We start from the raw sequence: 19,697 nt of genomic DNA on the forward strand, positions 1-19,697 counted from the left end.
GAAAAGGGTATGGTCTTGGAGCTTGGGTGAACCTGATGGGGTCCTACCCCTGCCACTCTGTAGCTGAAGGACTTGGGGCAAATTATGAACCAGGTCTCAGGGCTCTTCCCTGGGTGACAAGCATTCCTCTGGCTTGCGGAAAGAGGTCAACAGCCTTGAGGAAATGTGGTTTAGACATGATTGGCCATGTTTATTCCCTTTCTAAAGGCCTTGAAAATGTGCTGTTTGTGTATCTTTCCTCATGCATGGTGCTTGTTCACGTGTTTATCTTGTTTTGTTTTTGCAGCCCTGAGGTTGTTTTTTAACCAGAGGCTCACTGAATAAATGTGTTTTATTTCAATAGAGAACATGCATACTTCATTCAACTAGTTGTCAGGTATTCAGTCATTCAGTAATATTTTCGTAGGTAAATCTGAGATAAGTACAAATGAATATAGAAAAATTCTTAGTTAATTGTTAACTTGGTTTTGTGTGTGGGTTTTTTGCTTTTGTTTGTTTGTTTTCTTTTGACAGTGCTGAGGCTAAAACCCAGGACTTTATGCATGCTAGGCAGTCAGTCTGTCACTGAGCTACATTTTCAACTCCTAACCCTGAGCTATATCCTGAGCCCAGGATACAATTTAACTTTCAAACTTAGGGGGTATTAGTAGCTTCTCACTTTCCTGTCACAGACACACAATCCCCAACCCTCACAACTTCACTAAAGGAAGAGGTGTTTATTCAGGTTCCTGGTTTTGAGAGGATCAGTCCAAGTCAGCTGGCTCCTCAGTGGGAGTGCTGAGCATGGGAAGGCTGCCAGGAAGCAAAGACCTCGAGGCCCTGGGAGGAGATGCGCCTCTGGTCACAGCCCAGTGACTCTTGTGACCAGGCCTCACCTCCTAACAGCACCCCATGATCCCTTCACCTCCCAAAAACCTACGCTCAGAACACAGGAGGCTTCTGGGAGACATTCTGGATCCTAAACCGTAAAAATCAGCAAATCAGAATCCATCCTACAAAACCAATAGATTAATTAGGATATGACATTCCAAAGCCAGGGGTGGTGGGGTGGAGGTTTGGGGGAGACAGGAGGCTCCAGGAGACAACCTCAAATGCTCTAAAAAGTTCAAAATAGCTTCGAATACAGTGTCAAAATGCTTGCACTCTTTCACTGAGAAGTTTTGTCTCAATCTGTGCTCTTTTTCCCTGTAGGTGTGGCTGGATCTCTTAAAACCTATTGTGAAACAAATTCGAAGTAAGTATCCCTCTATGTTTAACAGTGCGGTAAATTCAAAGTCAGACATGTTCATTAGCCAGACGCCTTTTGTTATAAAGCACCAGTGCCACAAATTCTCTGTTTACCGATTGCTTGCCATCATCCATCCACCCACATACCACACTGTAAAAGTGCTTTTCCTCTACAATTTTCATATATAATCATTTGCTCACAAAAATCTTGCTTAGAAAACCAACCATCGTTGCTTGGACTAATGATTTATAGCTGTTAAGGAAGTCCCAAAATAATTGAGCTTATCTGTTTGGGCCACTGTTTCTACTGTCACTTTTGGAGGGGAAAGGTAGAGCCATCTATTCATAAAATTGATTTTAGGTTTTGTGTTCTCCCCTTCAAAGCCTGAAAACCAGAATGCAGTGCTGTTGGGGGCAAGAGGAGGTGCTGGAAAATGTGTGTGTCTGGCCGCTTGTGTGCTTCCTACAGGCAGCAGAGCTCTCAGGGAGTCTGGCTTTTGTGTGGAGAGAAGAGGTTTCAGAGGGCCTGGCAGGGGAGAAAGAAAGAAAGCACTTTCTTTTGCTCTTCCTCCTCTCGACCTTTAGCTCTGTCTCCTCCTTCCTTCTTTCTGCTTTGGAGTGACAGCTCTGCACCCAAAGTTGTCCCAAATGGTCACTTGCTGCAGCCAAGACCTAGATCAGTGTGGGTCCAAAACCACATTACCTTCAGTTGAGCTTGAAGCTCACAATACCTGCGGGATCATTGTTCTAAGAAACCCGACCGAGCCACTTGCAGCAGTTTGTGTGTCTGTAAAAACCACGCGACACACTGCCTATGTGGCCTCGTGCAGCTGAAGCTGATGTTGGTCTTCTGTCATTTCAGTTAAGCAATTATTGATGCTGAAAATAAAGGAGCTGTCATTTACTGGATGTTTACTGGGTGGCATCAGCGGAGCTGGCCCCCACTGGCAATGACTTAAGCGTGAGTGGGGGTCACATTGCGGTGAGCAGCACCCAGGCCTGGTGGGTAGAGGTGGCCCAAAGCCTGCAGGTTCCTGTCCAGCCCTACAGTGATTCACTAGGGCTCATGGAGGGCAGTGTTTGTTCGGCAGGTTGTCCGGCGGAACCGGAGCAGGGTGATACCTTTTTGTCTCTTCTGTGTGCTGTGACTGGCCCATTGTGACAAAGCTGTCACTTTGCACCCAGTGCTGGCGCCTTCTTAGCTTCAGGGTGTGTGTGGACCCGAGTGGCCTCTGTTTCATTGCCTCTCTGGAATGGCTGACAGGCGACAGCACGGGCCTGCTGCCTTCCTCGCCTCACTACTGTTGTTTTGAGCTCAGGGCTTCTGCTCTTTGAGGATTCTTTGGGAGCAGCAGCCCCGCCTCTCTTGGCCTCAGCTTTCCTGTGCTTTGTCCTTTTCTTGCGATTCTGTGTGTATGGCCAACACCCTCACCTATGATACATCAGTTTTTTCCTACATCTTTAATCACAGAAAATATATAGTTGCGATTTTGTGTCTGATCACAGACAGTGGAGGAAAAGGATTTTTTCTTTTGTAAAAGCTAATGGTAAAAGTTGGATTTTACAGAGCTGTAGCTCACTTAACTAGCATCTGGGCTCAATCCCCAGCAATGCCAATGATGATAAAATATTTTATTATTGTGCTTCATATGTCACAGAACATCATTCTATGCTACCATGCCAAATACAGAACCTGTTAAGCTATTCTTTTTTTTTTTTTTAATTGGTACTGGGGATCGAACTCACAACCGCCTGCTTGCAAGGCAGGTACTTATGCCGCTGAGCTAAATCCCCAGCCCCAAGCTATTCTTTTATTATAGTTTATACAGTAGCACACAGAAGCCTGACTCATGCCCCTGATTATTACATTGCAATCTGTTTGACGTTCTGTTTTAATTCTGCAAAGTTATCCATGTCATTCTTAGTCTGTCCCCCCACCAACTCCCCACTCTACCCTCTGCTTCCTGACTGTGTCTTATGTCTTTGGAATGGTGGCTGGGACACTCGTGACGGCTTTAGTTGGCCGTGACATAGGCAGGGCCACATCTCATTTGTGTTTCCAGAGCTCAAGGACCCTAGAAACCTGTTTGGTGAGCACAGTGGCAAATGTTCCTTACAGACAGTGAAACAGAATAAACTGTGTAGTGGGCTTACAATTTTATTACCTCTTAAATTATCCAAAGCTTGTATTTGGGTAAAAGTTGTCAATTAAATATATTGCTGGAGACAAATGGCTTTGTTTAAAGAGTATAGTTGAATTCCCCAGAGAAAATGTTTAATCATTCAGTGTAGTACTATTGTCATAGTTATTCAAAAAGCAGATACCTGTTTCCCATGCTATGAAAGGAGTAGAACTCGGCTGGTTATTCAGTGGCTTGGAGAGGTCGGACAGCCTCTGAGGAGGTTGGAGTAGCTGCGTTATTTGGTATATAATGTGCCTTATAAAGTCTTTTTATTAATGGCATTTGAAACGCTGATTAATAAGTGCTCTACTGAACTTTTGTTGTTCTTCTTCTTCCTTAGGGCCAAAGCATGTTGTTGTTAAGTTTGTGGTGAAATTCTTCCCACCTGACCACACACAGCTCCAAGAAGAACTCACAAGGTTAGTGGTTTGGAAACAGGGCTTTTGTTTCTTTCTTTCTTTTTTCTTGCTACAGAGGAAAAGAGGACATTAATTTTCCCAATTGGTTTAACATTTCCACAATATTTATTGGACCAACATCTGTTCTGAGTTCCAGTTTCATCCCCTTTTTTTGCCTACAAAATTGAAAGGAAAGAAAGTTGCAGGTTTTCCCTGGGCCTGGAGGTAGAGTCTGGTTCCTTTAATAAAATGATGTAAGAGGTGAACTGCGCTTGTAACCTGTTTATGTCGTATTTTCCATCTTATATCTCACATCCTGAGGTAGGTTTGGGAAATGGGTCCCTTCCGTGTAACCAGGATGTCAGTTGAAGATTTACGTTTGCTGCTGGCACGGATAGACAGATTGGGCTGGAGTGTAGGTTCTTAGTGTGGCCAGTGGGGAGAAGCACAGTGTTGTTGGGTCAGGCTTGGCTTCAGGCATCCATCCTAGCCATTTGCTAGCCATGTGACCAGCCGGTTACTTGTTTCCTCTGTGCCACTGTTAATCCACCACTGACGATGCAGATGATAATGCAGGCTCGGCCGATTGTTTTCAGGATAAGCACATAGCATTGCTTGGACCCAGTAGGAACACTGTAAATGCCACCATCACTGAGGTCACCATCACCACAGCCATTGTCACCATCATGGCTGTGTTACCATCATTCTCATCATATCCACATCACTGAGGACATCACCTGTCACCTCCGTCATTGCCATTTCTCATTTTACAGTGTGAGACAGGACAGGTGGGGGCAGGCAAGAGCAGGGCAGGAACTCCTGAAGGTAAAGCCCCCCTTTGGAGAGTACCTTTCTGCATGCATGAGTGTGACTGGGCAAATTCTTGTCACATGTGCCTTTCATGTTGCGGCTCATTAAGACTGAGCTCATCCTCATCAGGTGCAGCACAGAGCATAAAATCTTGGGTAGCCAGTCTTCCTTCTCAAAGGACTGAAGACATTGGTTCAGTTACCAATATTTATTAAGTATGCACCCTGTGCGAGCACTGTTCTCGGCCTTGGGAAGGCAGTGGTGAAAAGATAAGTCTTGACTGTCATGGACACAGAAAATGACTAAGGAAAATATCAGGTGTTGGAAGAGGTCATGAGGTCACTGAAGTAGGCCGAAGTGATAGAAATGACTGATCAGCTAGGCTGAGGATTTAGCTCATTGGCACAAGTGCTTGCCTGGCAAGTGCAAGGTCATAAATTCAATCTCTGGTACCAAAAAATGGGGGTGGGGTGGGGAGAGAGAATGTTTCAGCTGGGCATGGTGGTGCACGCCTGTAATCCCAACACTTGAACACTTGGAAGGCTGGGGCAAGGGAATCCTTGCAAGTTCAAGACCAACCTAGGCTACAAAGTGAGCTCAAGGCCAGCCTGAATGGCACAGAGAGATCCTGTCTCAAAAAAGAAGAATAAGAGGAGAAAGAGGAAGAAGAAGGAGAAGGAAGGAAGGAAGAAGAAGGAGAGAGAGAGAGAAAAGAAAAAAAAAGAAATGACTGATGGTGACAAAAGGCGTGTGGCTCTGATGATGAAGACCAGCCAGGCATTTTCTGAGGAAGAGCTTCCCAGAGAGAAGGAGTGGGCAGCACAATGCCCGTGACAGGATAAGCATCCATCCTGTCCTCTGGAGTGGGCCATGTGGCAGGAATGTGAAGGCACTGGAGAAAGGTACCTGAGTGATAAAGACTGCAGGTCCTGAGGGTGCTGGAGGTGAAGGGTGCAAATCATAGGGAACCCTGCGAGGAATACTTCCAGCCAGCAGTCCAGCCCAAGGTGCTTGGAAGCAGAGCCAAGTGGTTGTGTTTGGGAAGTTTTGTGGAGGAAAGGGAAATGCTTCCTGGGGACAGGGAGTCCAGGGAAAGCCATGGGGACCCTCAGATCTTAGACCTCAGCGACAGAGTGGGGGGTGGTGGTGATTACCACAGTGGCAGAGACTGAGAGGATTGGGAGGGACAGAGAGTCGGGCCTAGTTCTGGCCAGCTATGTTGGATAACCTCTCCGCCATCACTTGGCTGTCTCAGGAAGGCCATCGGCTACAGGAGCGGAATTCCACGAAGACATCCTGCTGCCTCCACTCACCACACCCTCTCCGCTGGGGCTGCTCCAGCAGTTTCCAGGGCTGGCTTTCTGGTGTTGGGACCTCCACTGCTCTGAGCTCAGTTCTCTGACATAAACCAAGGGACAAGTCCAGTGGGTGGGCAGCAGGTGGTTTTCTTCCTGCCCATCAGTGGGTCTCTTCGATGCTTAGAAAGTTATGGGCATGAAGCCATTTTTTTCCACTGATAATTCTCCTTTGCGAGTAATTGTGCACCTTTTTCATTTTTTTGCAAATCGGCTTTTCTGCCATTCTGGTCTTCTTCTAAAACTCCATGCAGCTTTTTACCATTGATGGCAAAGGCGCCTGGCCCTTGGCCAACTCCTCTGTCCACACCAATAAATTCCTAGTTACATAAGTATCACCCAGCAAGGCAGGTTTTGGTTTTAGTGGTTTTCATCTGCCTCCTGTGTGAATCGATATTTTGGAAATCTTTTCCAAGAAGAAAACTCACTCAGCTCAACGTTGAGTAAAATCCCTCTGAAATATCTGCTGTGTTTCCTCAACTACCCTTACCCTCCGTCTTGGCATGAAAGTGTCACATGCAGAGATCCTCACCGCTGCTGCACCACGCTGAGGGTTCCTCACTCAGATTCCTGCAGGAGCCGCACCGCCAGGACGAGCCTGGGGGATTTCAGGCACTTTTCCCTGGTGGATGGCAGAGGGTGGAAGAGGCTCCATTGGTGCTTTGCGGGGAGACAGCGACTCTGGTCTGCAGGGAGCAGATCCCAGGTGACTCTTGCAGTTGGTTCTTTGGCTTCCAGGAATAGCTTTCTGCCTCCCATTTATTTAGCTTGAGATTAAATTGCACCTTGCTCTTCAGCAGGAAGTGCACACTCAGTGGACTGTGTTATACCAACAGCAGCACCCAGGCTTCTAGAAGGAGAAACGTCCTGACCAAGGTGCAGGGTAAAAACAGCAAGCAGGGTTCCCCAGAAGAGATGCCTTCCTCACTGCAGAGCTCAGAGGCAGATTCCCGTGCTGACAGTGAAGACTCGGCTCTTCTCCAGCCTGGGGCATCGCACTCCTTCCTGGCTAAGTAGCCCATCATGCTGAGTTTGCTGCCCTGGATTGCCAGCTGGCATTCCTGTAGATGGTCAAGAAAGCAAAATCCCTTCATTTAATGAGGAAAAAAGAGAGAGAGAGCAGTGAAGACTTCCCAAGTGAGTTAAATTAAAATAGGCATGTTGTAAATAAGGCATGGTGGGTGTGATGTGTGACTCACTGTCTCCATTAAGTAAAGCCCCCTCATCAGTCCCACGCCCGCCTTCACCAGGAGAGTTGGTTCCACTTGGAGCCCTTGCTTTTCAGTGTAGTACCTGGTTTCATAGTACTGAGCAGATTAAAGTCAGCCTCAGCTCCTGTGGATCCCGCTGGCCTGGTGTCCGTTTATAGTGACAGAGGTGTTGCTGAGTCTGAAGTCGGCTCTGCAGCCAGCATGCTCAGCTTACAGCCTGTGCTGTTCAGGACAGTGACCATCAGTACCAAGAAGGATTTCTCACATTACCTGGGGGGCCTCCAAGCAGGGAGTCAGCACGATCCGAGCGACACAGTGTTCTGAGTCTTTAGAAAGGATGTGTGTGCTTTGTCCCTGGGTTCACCCCTAGAGCCTGCTGCCACCACACAGCCTGTGTGTAAAAGCAGGGCTCTGTGTTGGAACTGATGAGTGACAAAATAACCAAACTGTAGTGCTTTTTTCACTACTAGGGATCAAACTCATGACCATGCACTTGCAAGGCAACTGTAGTGCTTTTAAAGCATAAGGCTCTCCTACTTATTTGAAAAATTAACCACACATTAGAATGAAAGCTTGTAGGTCCACAAAGTGTTGGGCTCAAGGTGTAAGGACCACTGTCTCATGCAGAAGAAATGTCGTGCTGCCCCTTCTCATGGGAATCCAGGGTGGAAGATTGGGCAGGTTCGTGTTCTCTCCACTTTGCTTCCCTTTGAGAGAGGGAAAGGGAGGGGGAGAGGGAGGAGGTGGGTGTTAGGGAAAGGGAAAGAAAAAAGCAAACACAGGGAGGTTGGATAAAGGTCACTCTTGCCAGCTGGTAGACCCACAGCAGGGTTTTTTTGTTTTGTTTTTATTTGCTGATTATACAATTTGCCTCTGTATTTTTCAGTTCTTAGTAATGGAACATCCCAAATGACTTTAAGAGGATTAGAGAGTCTCTTATTGCTAGCATTAATTGACTGTTAGCAATTATTGAACGTTTCTGTTAGGCTCTGTGTTCTCCATGTGTTACCCATTTAATGCTTACGGAAACTTTAGTTGTCGATATCAATAAAGGTTTTTTTTGTAGAATTAAAAATAGGGCTGAGGGTGTGGCTCAGTAGTAGAGCCAGCCAAGCATACACCAGGCCCTACATTCCATCCCCAGCACTGCAAAAAAGTAAAATGAAAAATAATCATTATCATAAAGATAGTAACTTACCAGGATAGGAAGTTAGAATATAAAAGGAAAACAAAAAACCTTACATCATGTTGCATGTCACATTCATGTGATATCCTTTTTGGATTTTTAAATCTCATCTAATACCTTGACCATACTTAAAATTCACTACTTTCCCCAGCTGTCATTTACATCTGTTTGTTCTAAAGTAAGATTCACTGTATGACCACATATTACAGCTGCTTATTCCCTCTGAGCCTTTTAAATCTGGCATAGTCCCTCATTTTTTCTCTTCAAGATATCCTGTCTCCTGAATTTATCCTCATCTTTATGGTGCTATTTAGTGTATTCTTCAAACCGTTGTATTTTCCTGTAAACTAGAAATTGGTTTCAAAGGCTTGGTGAATTTAGTTCTTCACTTCTGGCCGGAATCCACCGAAAGCGGTTTTACATGCTCCGTCCACCTCTCGTGAACGATGCTCAGATTGCTCACTGACTTGCAGTGCTGATGTTCCAATCTTTCCATTGTGAAGCTATGTTGCTTCATCGCTTGGTGATGCTCCAGTTTCCTCAGTGAGCCTTGTACCAGCTGATGGTCTTTGCCAGAGTCAGTGATTTGTTTAGAGACTGTAGGATCCTGGTTTTCTTTTCTTTTCTTTTTTTTTTGTCTTTTATCAGTACTGGGGATCGAACTCACGACCACACACTTGCAAGGCAGGCGCTTATGCCGCTGAGCTAAATCCCCAGCCCCTACATTCTGGTTTTCTAATCTCATCATTTCTGCCATGCTGTAAGTTGGTTTTCTCTGTGAAGCAAAGCCTTACTTCCCCACTGTGGGCTCTCTGACTCTAAGATGCCTCCTGCTGAAAAGTCAGGCTGCAAGTTCCGTTATCCACATTTAGTGACCATTTTTTTATTAAGAAGTTGCTTTAATCATTCTTCAGATGGTAATGTAGTCAGTTCTATCATTTTGGACTCATGAAGTTTCACTAATTCAGCATTTTTACTTCATTTGTTTGATGTATAAACGTGTATACCAGTAGTGGTAAACCCGTGGCACCCAAGCTGCAATGGGCTATTTGTATCACTGAAAACTCTTAACATGTTCACAATGTTACTGTCTTATACCAAAAAACCTTTATTGATATCGACAACTAAAGTTTCCGTAAGCATTAAATGGGTAACACATGGAGAACACAAGGTCACTGTCTTATACCAAAAATGCTGATTTGCTTCATCCAACAGTATAAAGAAAAGAATTTAAAAATAACTTAAATCGCATTTTACTGGCCTGGTACGGAAGCAGCTAACGTGACTGTTACATTATGAAAAAGTCACTTTTGTCTTTCTGAGTCTTTGGCAAAGCTCATGCTGCCCACAGTACATTGCTGTTATTGTCAAAGCTATGAAACCACTTGAGAGTATGTTGACTGTGAAAAGGTTTTACATGTTACACATGTATGCACACGCACACACATGCACACAGAGGGTTGCAGGTTATCCGTTTCCATTTTTGCAACTCTCCCTACAAAATGAAACACGTTGGCCATTGTGTGGAGAGATCTCAGCATATGCCTGCCATTCTCTGGCGTTTAGGGTGTAAGTATTGACCCCACAGTGAGTTGTATCTCCCAATGCCCACTGCCCATCTTGTCACTTGGTTTGGGCACCTCTCTTTCATTTCTCAGTGTGCACACGGCCCGCCTTTCATGGGACTTTTTGCTCTCTGTGTGACACTGGTCTTTCTCTTTGTTGGCCTTGGCAGGTACCTGTTTGCGCTGCAGGTGAAGCAGGACTTGGCACACGGCAGGTTGACGTGTAATGACACCAGTGCTGCCCTCTTGATCTCACACATCGTACAATGTAAGTTGTGTCCCTTTCCTTGGATATTGGAAATGACACAGTGATCTTATTCATAGCAGGAAGAAATCATATCCTCACACAAACACACAAAAACAACCATAAGAATGTGTTGTCCTTGCTGTATGAATGGCCAGAAGAGAAAGAGAACACAGCACCCCTAAATTTACTTAATATGTTAGCTTAGGAGCCCTGCGTTCTGAGGTTTGTCTCCTTCCCTGAAGGATGAGTGTGTACCTGATCGCTTACTTGTCTTAAAGGAGAAACTTGGATAGACAGTGGCCAGATAGGCCAAACTCTCTCTGGCCCGCTGTTGGATTTAATATTCATTATTAAATAGGGCACATTGGCCTTGAGTTACAAACTGTCCCTTCTTGCTGGGATTATTTCACAGAGGAGGAGAACGCTTAGGCAGCAGGTGAGTTTCATAGTCACAGATCGCGTCACATTCAAAGAGGGCTGAGCGGACAGCGTTGGGAAAGAAGAGAGGCTTAGATGTACTGTCCCTGGTGCCGCAGGAAAAACCAGAATGCCTCGCTCCTTTACACTGAATAATGGAAAGGTGTGTCATCAGATCCCCAGGCCACAAGAAGCCTGAAATGCATGTGCTCAAGACATTTAGAATCTAGTTGATTCTCCCCATCCAATCTGCACTGTTCTTAAATTCTGTGATTGCAAATGCATCCGTTTACTAAAATGTATGTCCAGATCGGTACCTGGGTACTTCGACCTGACTGTCCGCTGTTGATGGTGAGAAAAGGAGTCACCAGATGCAGCCGTTCCCCACTGAGGTGGGACAAGGCCAGGCCCTGCCACCACAGCTTTTAGATGTTGACAAGCATCCTTTTCCTCGGTCTGCTTAATGTCACGTTTTTGGAATTTTTGTGCTATTGTTAGTGATTTCAGGGTTTAAATTGGTCCCTAAGTACGGTGCTGAAGGGCTGTTTAGTGTCCCCATACGCAGTGTGACATGACGAGCCTGAGGAAGAAAATAAGGGTGTCAGATGATCCTCATTCAAGCGTGGGTTCAGCTGCTATTGGCCATGAGTTCAGTGTGAAAGAATCAAATGTATTAAACAAGACGCCCGTCAGCGGAAACACACATTAAAAAGTCAGTTAATGAAAATGTTGTTTCAAGAGTTTTGCAGGAGTCTAACCCTCAATTTCCCCAACAAGTGGCAGTTCAGTAATCGCTAATTCAGTGTTCACAATGACTTTTTAAAATCAGAACGGGGTCGATGGTTTAGCTTAGTGCCATAAGCACCTGCCTGGCAAGCTCGAGGCTGTGAGTTCCATCTTCAGTACCAAAAACAAAAGTCAGAACTACCTGGTACAAGAATCAACTGTACTTTCTTGAGACCAGAGAAAGAACTGCAGGAAAATCGAGTGACCGTTGTCTAGGTACCATAAATAGCCACGGCGGTGTCCCTGAGACGCCCCTCACTTCTGCACTGTTTTCTGTGACGGAGAACAGCAGTGTAACTGATTAAGGAAAGTGCGTGGCGGAACTTAGCAGGAGAAAGCCAGCGAGTGAGTTGGCACTGTTTCGTGCAGAGCAAGTCTCCGTGGATGGCATTTGTGACACCGTGTAACCTCTGACAGACGGGCTGCTGCTTTTCATCAGAACAGCTGGGCTCTGGTCCTGAGGCTACTTGTTATTTTGCTTGTTACACTGACTATAGGGCTTCAAGTAAAAATGTGTCTCCGGGGCCCTGTAGTTGTTTTCACCTGAGCTCCAGCCAGTGTCTTTAAGCCTAAGTGCAATTATTCTTTTCAAGCTCTGTGCTTTAAACTTCCACATTACAGCAGTTTCGGGGCCTGTGTTAAGGTTACATGAGCAAATGTAGCGTTATTTCTTATGGATAAAAATGAGGAAGGTCTGTATACAGTCTGACTCATTATTTCTGACAACAGGAATATAAAACTAATAAACTCTCTTGCAGTTTTTTGAGAAAACATTATGTATGTTTACAGCTGCTGAGGGTTTGGACCTGTACTGTTATATTTAAGAGTTTCAGAGGGTGATTTTGTAAAGTCCTACAACTCCAAGGTCTGTTCAGAAGTTATGAAGTGATCACCCACATGACTGGGTTTTAGTGCCAAGAAGGAAAGTGCTTCCTGAAGAAAGTGGGGAGGAAAGAAAGAAGGAATAACTTCTGATACTCCGTACAGCACAGTAGGGCCACAATGGTTGACAACAATGATTGAATATTTCTAAATGCCCAGTGGAGAGGAGTTTGAATGTCCTCAAAGCAAAGAAATGGTATATGTAGAGGTGACAGATATGCCAGTGACCTTGATCTGATCACTATGCATTGTATACATGCATCGAAAGGCTGCCTTGTACCAATAAATATGTAAAGAATATGTGTTCATTATGACATATTTATTAAAATAACAAAAACAAAATAAAGATGGATACCAAGAGCATGTATGAAGATGGATGACAGTGAAATTTTCTTTCCAATGTTAGAAAGAAGAAGGAGCAGAGAATCTTTTTATGTTGTTAGAAGGGTTAACAGTGTCTTTGTATCTCCATCTTTGACCTGGAGCCCTTACGATAGGCCCCTAAACCGGGCTCATCTAATATTGTCTGCTAATTTCTGGCTTGTTTGCCAGGCAGTATAACAAGGTGTGACGTCTTCATCCTACTTGGCCTATTTTTCTTTTTTTTTTTCTGTTTCTTTGTAGCTGAGATTGGGGATTTTGATGAAGCACTGGACAGAGAGCACTTAGCAAAAAATAAGTACATACCTCAGCAAGATGCCCTAGAAGACAAAATCGTGGAATTTCACCATAACCACATGTAAGTCTCATGCGGGCTTCAGACTGCCTTGGGCTGCATTATTCTCTGCTTCCCAGCCTACATGGGTATGTACACATTCATACACATGCCCTGAACCGTGATGAAATACACAAGGCCGGGGCAGAAGGACGTAGAGGATCCCTGGGATGTTGTGACCCATCCCCAAGGACCTAGGCCATGCCTCCTATGAGACCTGTGAACCCGGAATATTAGGGCACGGAGGCTTTGGAATAAAGGAAGAGTGTAAACCCAAGGCCATTCCGCTGTCAGCTTAACAGGATATGCAGAAGGGATGTGGTAAACCAGGCACAGCAAAAGAATGTTGTAAAACTCTAGGATCCTTGTAGTATCTTCAGTTTGCTGGTGCCTTTGGTTTGTGCTTTGATCAGTAGATGTTCAAAGGATTCTCTGCACTTCTTGTTGTTGGTCTAAGGCCTGGCAAGAGTAGGAAAGAGGTTGTGCCTTGAATTTGGTCTGCAAGTTTGGGTTACTATGACCAGGCATTTGTTTAATTCAGTGATGTTTTGCTTTTAGTGACCTTAGAGAAAACTCTGAGATTCCAAAAATCTGCCCAAGTCTGAGATAGACTTTCAGGTTTTGTGTTACCCAAGCAATAGAGCTTTTGTCTGAGCTGCTAGGCTCTGGGTTTACCCAGTGGGAGGCTGGGTGTCATCTGAGCTGGGAGCCCCACTGTTTGCAATGAAGTGCCTTTTATTTCCCAGGAGAAATTGCAGAGTCTCAAATACACACGGGGAATTCAAATCCCCTGGCCTTTCTCTTGACTTTTTCTTTGTCAGTGGGCAAACTCCAGCAGAGTCAGATTTCCAGCTTCTGGAGGTGGCCCGCCGGCTGGAGATGTACGGAATCCGCCTGCACCCGGCCAAGGACAGGGAAGGCACTAAGATCAATCTGGCCGTGGCCAACACTGGGATCCTCGTGTTTCAGGTAAGGGTACTGGCAAGGGAGGGAGGGGGCTGCCCCTTCCCCCTGCCTGTGGGTGGCCAAGCTAAGACCTGTTCGCTGTTGTTAAGGGAACAGGAACAAGTAACCACATCTCAGGTTTCTTTTTGGAGACTCTTACTTCCAGATTCTTTTCCATTTGCTCCTGCCCTGGTTGGGAAATCTGTAGTATAGATTCGTTTGGGTTTATTGACCTTGTAGATCCACAGGAGCCTGTGTCTCTCAGTGGACCCATGCTTAGAACAAACTGTAGAGGAATCGGCGTTTCAGAACCTAGAATAAACACCTTTTCACAATGGAAGGTGACATTTTGCTGTAACGTGATCCTTTTTTTAAGTCTAATTTGGGTTGAGCCAGCTTCATGGGGACTTTAAATGTGACTAACTTACAACGCATGATTCATACTTTTGAGATAGAGCCATTTTATATAGTCATAAAAGCTGTACCCTCGCACTGTAATAATTTTCCAAAAGAAACAAACACTGCTTGAATTCTTACCAGTGTTTTGCCCAAAGGCATAATGATACTCCACTCTGAAAAAAATGTGCATTCTCTTAAGTGTCTGCCTGTTAGACCATTTTATTTATCAATGCTCTTGTCTTAATAGCTTCAGGAAAGTGACATACTGGCATGTGTTTACTGTGTGCAGTTTGATAGGTTCTTATGAAACCACCAATGAGATCAAGATAATGACTACATTCGCCACGCTTGTATGAATCCCTTTTTTATTATATGAAATATCTGAGGCTGGGTAACACAAAGAAAAGAGGTTTACTTAGCTTATAATTTTGGAATCTAAAAATCTAAATAGCGTAGCAGCAGTTCTGGGCAGGGCCTTCTGGCTGTGTCCCCTCAAGGCAGATGCAGTGAGGGAAGCTCGTGGGAAAGGAAGTGATCCCATCTTAGTCAGGAAGCCAAAGAGTTGACAGGGGTCTCCAGAGAACGGCACTAACCCCTTTCCGGGGCACACCCTCAGTGACGTGAGGACCTTGCACTAGACCCATCTCTCAAAGATGCCACCACCTCTTAACATCACCATAGTAGCAATAGGCCTCTGGTGAATGAACCCTTGGAGGACACACTTAAACCACAGCAACCCCCTCAAAAGTGTTTCCATAACAGCTTTCTTTTAAACACAAGTGGGTAACTTGTGCTTTCATTTTGAACGGCTACCTAGGAAACATCTTCCTTATGAAAAGGGTCGATCAAATTTCAACCCAGTTTGGAAGATATGAGATGTGTGTGCCCTACAGCGCTTCATGAGCCCTGCTAGCTGTGCTCGCCTTCCCTCTCCGCCTTTTATCAAGTTGTGGGAGCTTGAGGCTCACACACCAGGTGTTTGTGACAGATGCTAATTATTACACGTTGGAATCACAATCACAACCTTTAACGATTTCTAAAAAAATTATACAGAAGGTGAAAAATAGTATCTCGCAACGGGATTGAGTTACTTTGTGTCGAAGTAGTCTAAATATTAAGCCTTGCTGAGTGATTCCATCATGGGTGATTCACCCTTTCAGCCACATGCAGAGGCTGTGTCTTTTAGTTCATCTTCTACCAGTGCCACATTGCTTCACTCCTGCTGGGTGGCCTGGTATTCCCAGGGCCGCAGGGGACTTCTGATTCCCATGGAGTCAGGATGGGCTGGAATTTATACCTGGCAAATTCTGCTGGTTCTTCACTATATCCCACCTGTCCGAAGCACTTAGGCTGTGTGTGTCCATCGAAGACACGGTGTGGCCATTGAAGAAGATGCCTGGTTGACCTGGCCTTCATCCTTGGTCCTGTGGTTCTGCAGGACCCTTATGGGATACAGGCATGTGACCACTGTGGCAATGTGGCTCTGCTGCTTATGCTGTACTAACAATAGCTGCTCATGAAGGCTGCACACAGGAACACCTTCCTGCCACATTAGTGGTGAGGCAAAATAAAATATATCCATGTTGCAGTTTTGTCACTAGGTTTTCTATGACGTTTGATAAGAGGAGTTATATAAAGCTCTTAGGACAACACCTGCTACTCCCAAAGGGATGGCTGCTAATTTTTGTGGTGGTTGTCATGGTTTTTGTTTTATCATTAACCTTGGTCAGCTCCTTCTCTCCTGGAGGCAGACTTAGTAGGAATACCAGATCACGGATCTGCATGTGTGCCAGCTGAAGGCATCTTTCCCAAGCAACCCAACATCAGCCCTCTGCCTTCACCCCTGGGTTGCTAGGTATGCACAGTCTGGCTCACCAGCTGCTCTTTCTTCCTAGGGTTTCACCAAGATCAATGCCTTCAACTGGGCCAAGGTGCGGAAGCTAAGCTTCAAGAGGAAGCGCTTTCTCATCAAGCTCCGCCCCGATGTGAATGTAAGTGGCTCTTGGGCTGGAAAGGACCAGCTGCACTGTGGCTGGGTTTGCGGTGCAGGGGTTGTGGTCTGTACTCAGCAGGACTTGCTTGGAAGTTGCAGCCAGCTGCTACTCAGATGCTCATAAGAAGATGGGCACTGGGGTCCATGTAGATAATGGTATCCAAGTGATTGGTAACTCATGTCAGCCGTGGGACCCAGGAGGGTCAGGAATATGCACAGATGTGTCTGGGGACAGGGTCATCCACCTGCACAGAAGGAAATAACAAACAACTGAGCCATGTGTCTGGCCGTTGACCTCAGTCTAAAACCCAGTCAACATTCTGCCCCATTACAGGAGTTCCCCTGCCCACCAGAAGAATCCCCTCCTCTCCGGTCCCTCCTGTGGTCCCCATATCACAGACAGAGCCCATTCTCACAGACTCCCCCAGTCCTCCCCACTTCCTGGAGAACACCTAAAGGTGTCAGCCTCTCTGTGGATACAGGCAAGGAAAGGGAGGAGGACAGCATCTTCTTGGGAGGAAATGGTGTCTGTTCCCACCCAGGACTTAAGAGTTCTTCCCATGGGAAAAGGGAACAGTGACCACCAGCAGTCTAGGCTTCAGCTCAGCTCCAGTAAAGTTCAGATAAGCTTCCAGGCCCTGACTGGGAAGCAGATACCTTTAAAAATGGTTCTCTGGGAGTCCGGAAAGCTGACTTACAAAGGAAGAACCACAGTACATGTCTGTAAGCTGGGTTTGCCCAGAACAGTGAGATCCATCCTCTAAAATAGTTGGAAACACCACGCCTGTGAAGGACTGTGGTAACTTCTGTTTATGTAATATGGCCACTGAAATTGGGAGCACTCAGTGTGGGAGGAGAAAATTACCATATTCTCTTTCCGGAATCAAGCGGCATGAAGTTTTCAGCTGATAGTAATCCTTTTGTGCTCCAGAAAATAAATTTCATTTCCTGTATAGTTTCTGGAGCCACCTGGAGGTTTGAGGTGATTGGTGTGTTACAGAGAAATGATGAGAAAAAACAGTGCTGACTGGAACCATGAGGAAGAAAACAGAAAGAAAAAAATGTATTTTTGTTATTTTAAAGAGGGGGGGGGACTAGATTTTAATACTTGGATTTTATAAGGAAGTGTAAACCAAGTAAACATAATTTGTTTATGACTGTTCTGTCAAACAGTATCACTTCCGCTCAATCTGCACCAGTTTTCCATTCCTGGGAGGAATTCTGTGGGGAAGAAAATGGCTGAAAAGTGACTCGAGCCTGTCATTAGGGACAACTGTATTTTACCGAATGTTTGAATTCATGGTCTTGCTGTAATCAAATATATAACTGAAATTTTATGGGACAAACTCATTTCCATCCCCCTTCATATTTCAACAGAATGTCTGTGAGCACTGAGAATATTTTCTCTTTTTAGAGCTCATACCAGGATACCTTGGAATTCCTAATGGCCAGTCGGGATTTCTGCAAGTCCTTTTGGAAAATCTGTGTTGAACATCATGCCTTTTTTAGACTTTTCGAAGAGCCCAAGCCCAAGCCAAAGCCTGTTCTCTTTAGTCGAGGGTCATCATTTCGGTTCAGGTAAGGATGCCAGTCCACCCATTTGCTTATGATGTGGACATTTTTCTTCTGAGATTTCTCCTGACACTTATCACAATTGACTCACAGGAAGTCAGTGAGACAAACACTCACTGGCCTCAAGAGGCTGGCAGGAGGCATGGTCTTGGTCACTCTGCTGGCTCTGTTTGAACCTTAGAGAGCCATTTGGCAGGCTACCCAGCCACAGAAACTCCTAACTCACTGCTCTAATGCAGAAAGGATTTTCTTTCTGTGCAGCAGCAAAAGTGTCTTATTTACACTTGCTGTTGCTTCCTAGACTGATAGATAGACTTACCCATCAAGCCTGGGTTCATTTTCCCATTCATTTTTCAGTAAACACGGGCGTGTCTGTCACATGTCGAATGCTGTGGTAGGCCTTGAGAGTCTAACTTTACCTTATTGCCCCAACTTTCATGAAAGGCACAGACTCCTGGGATGGTTGATTCGTAATCAGTCACAGTGATGAAGTGGGTTTAGTTCATTGAATGTTCTAATGCATATAAGGGAAATAGCAAGAGGTTGAACAGAGACACAAACACAGGTTCTCTCAGGATTTTGTTCCTGGCTAGCAGAAGACACCTGCCTGCCTCCTAGTTATAGCAGGAGAGAAAGTAGATATGTTGGATTGTGTTTGTGTTTAAATGAGCATGTCTTGGTGTCTTTCCCCTGCCCTTTCCTTTCCTTTGTGGCCTTCGCTTTAGTGGTCGGACTCAGAAGCAGGTTCTCGACTACGTTAAGGAAGGAGGACACAAGAAAGTACAGTTTGAAAGGTAAGCAGGGCTTCAGCGCTGGCTCCATGTGCTGCAGGAACGGTTCACTGATGCCGAGCCGTTCTTCACCCTCGCTCGAGGTCTGCCGAGTTACATAGTTCTGGCTGCACAGTCAACCGGCAAGTCTGGTGTGAGACGGGCTGTCTCAGGGCCCTGGGGCCTGCATACAGGCAGGGGGAGACAAGGAGAAAAAAAGCCTGGAAGGAGAGTGACTGGCAGAGCACAAGGCTATCTGAGGCACAGGGATAGCTGTGCATCCGTGAGTCTTTAATTATCTGAGGACACGATTAGAAAGTGTTTCTGTAAACTTTTTAATTCAGTAAGGTCTGGGTGAAAAGAAAGAGGATTTATCACTATTACTATTCTTGCTAGCAAGCAACCTGATTATAGTAACTCTTTGCACTGTCTCTGTGCAGTCAGGATTCTTTTATTCCCTTGTGAAACCTGGGACACTCTGAGGCTCCAAGATGCACACACACACATGCACTCAGGCACACACACGCACATGCACATACACCCATAGTAAGTGGCCACTGGGCAACTGGGTCTAGCACTGGCATGCTTCAGCATTGTTTGCTTGCCCAAGAGGGACTCAACTGATGAGTGAGGGAGGAAAGGATGGCTCAGCAAGGCTGAGGACATTGTTTTTTTTTTTAATTATAGTATATCTAAAATCATAGTAGCACTCAAGGAATCTATGTGCATGAGAAATCCACGAAACATAAATGAATTTAATGTTTAGATGTGTATGTTATACCCAATATATCTCATGATGTATATTTCAAAATCCAAAGAAATCCAAAACCTAAAACACTTGTACTCCCAAGTGTTCCAGATACAAGATAACCAACCTGCATTAACACCTGGATGTGTTTGTTTCTGGTATTTTCTTCCTTTGTTTGTAGTTTCTGTGGCTACAGAAATGGCTAAAACCACCTTGAACCACAGCCTTCCTTCTTTCCCCTCTCGCCCTCCCCAGGCAGCTGTCAGATTTATGTTCCCATTCACACAT

General features: G+C 45.3%; 1 protein-coding gene across 3 annotated transcripts in view; it reads left to right on the plus strand.

Annotated features, from left to right (window-relative positions):
• Positions 1-19,697, plus strand: part of Farp1 (FERM, ARH/RhoGEF and pleckstrin domain protein 1) — a 251,129-nt gene that overhangs the window by 184,868 nt on the left and 46,564 nt on the right. For all 3 annotated transcript variants that reach the window (XM_063246956.1, XM_063246958.1, XM_063246957.1), the window contains exons 4-11: positions 1,192-1,234; positions 3,751-3,829; positions 10,106-10,203; positions 12,892-13,006; positions 13,804-13,951; positions 16,222-16,317; positions 17,734-17,897; positions 18,617-18,685. In XM_063246956.1, coding sequence (XP_063103026.1) covers positions 1,192-1,234; positions 3,751-3,829; positions 10,106-10,203; positions 12,892-13,006; positions 13,804-13,951; positions 16,222-16,317; positions 17,734-17,897; positions 18,617-18,685 — 812 coding nt within the window. The remainder of the gene's footprint in view (positions 1-1,191; positions 1,235-3,750; positions 3,830-10,105; positions 10,204-12,891; positions 13,007-13,803; positions 13,952-16,221; positions 16,318-17,733; positions 17,898-18,616; positions 18,686-19,697) is intronic.

Source organism: Cavia porcellus, unplaced genomic scaffold (genome assembly GCF_034190915.1).
Source record: "Cavia porcellus strain 051 isolate PalLab524CR breed Dunkin Hartley unplaced genomic scaffold, mCavPor4.1 scaffold_4, whole genome shotgun sequence".
Taxonomy (NCBI): domain Eukaryota; kingdom Metazoa; phylum Chordata; class Mammalia; order Rodentia; family Caviidae; genus Cavia; species Cavia porcellus.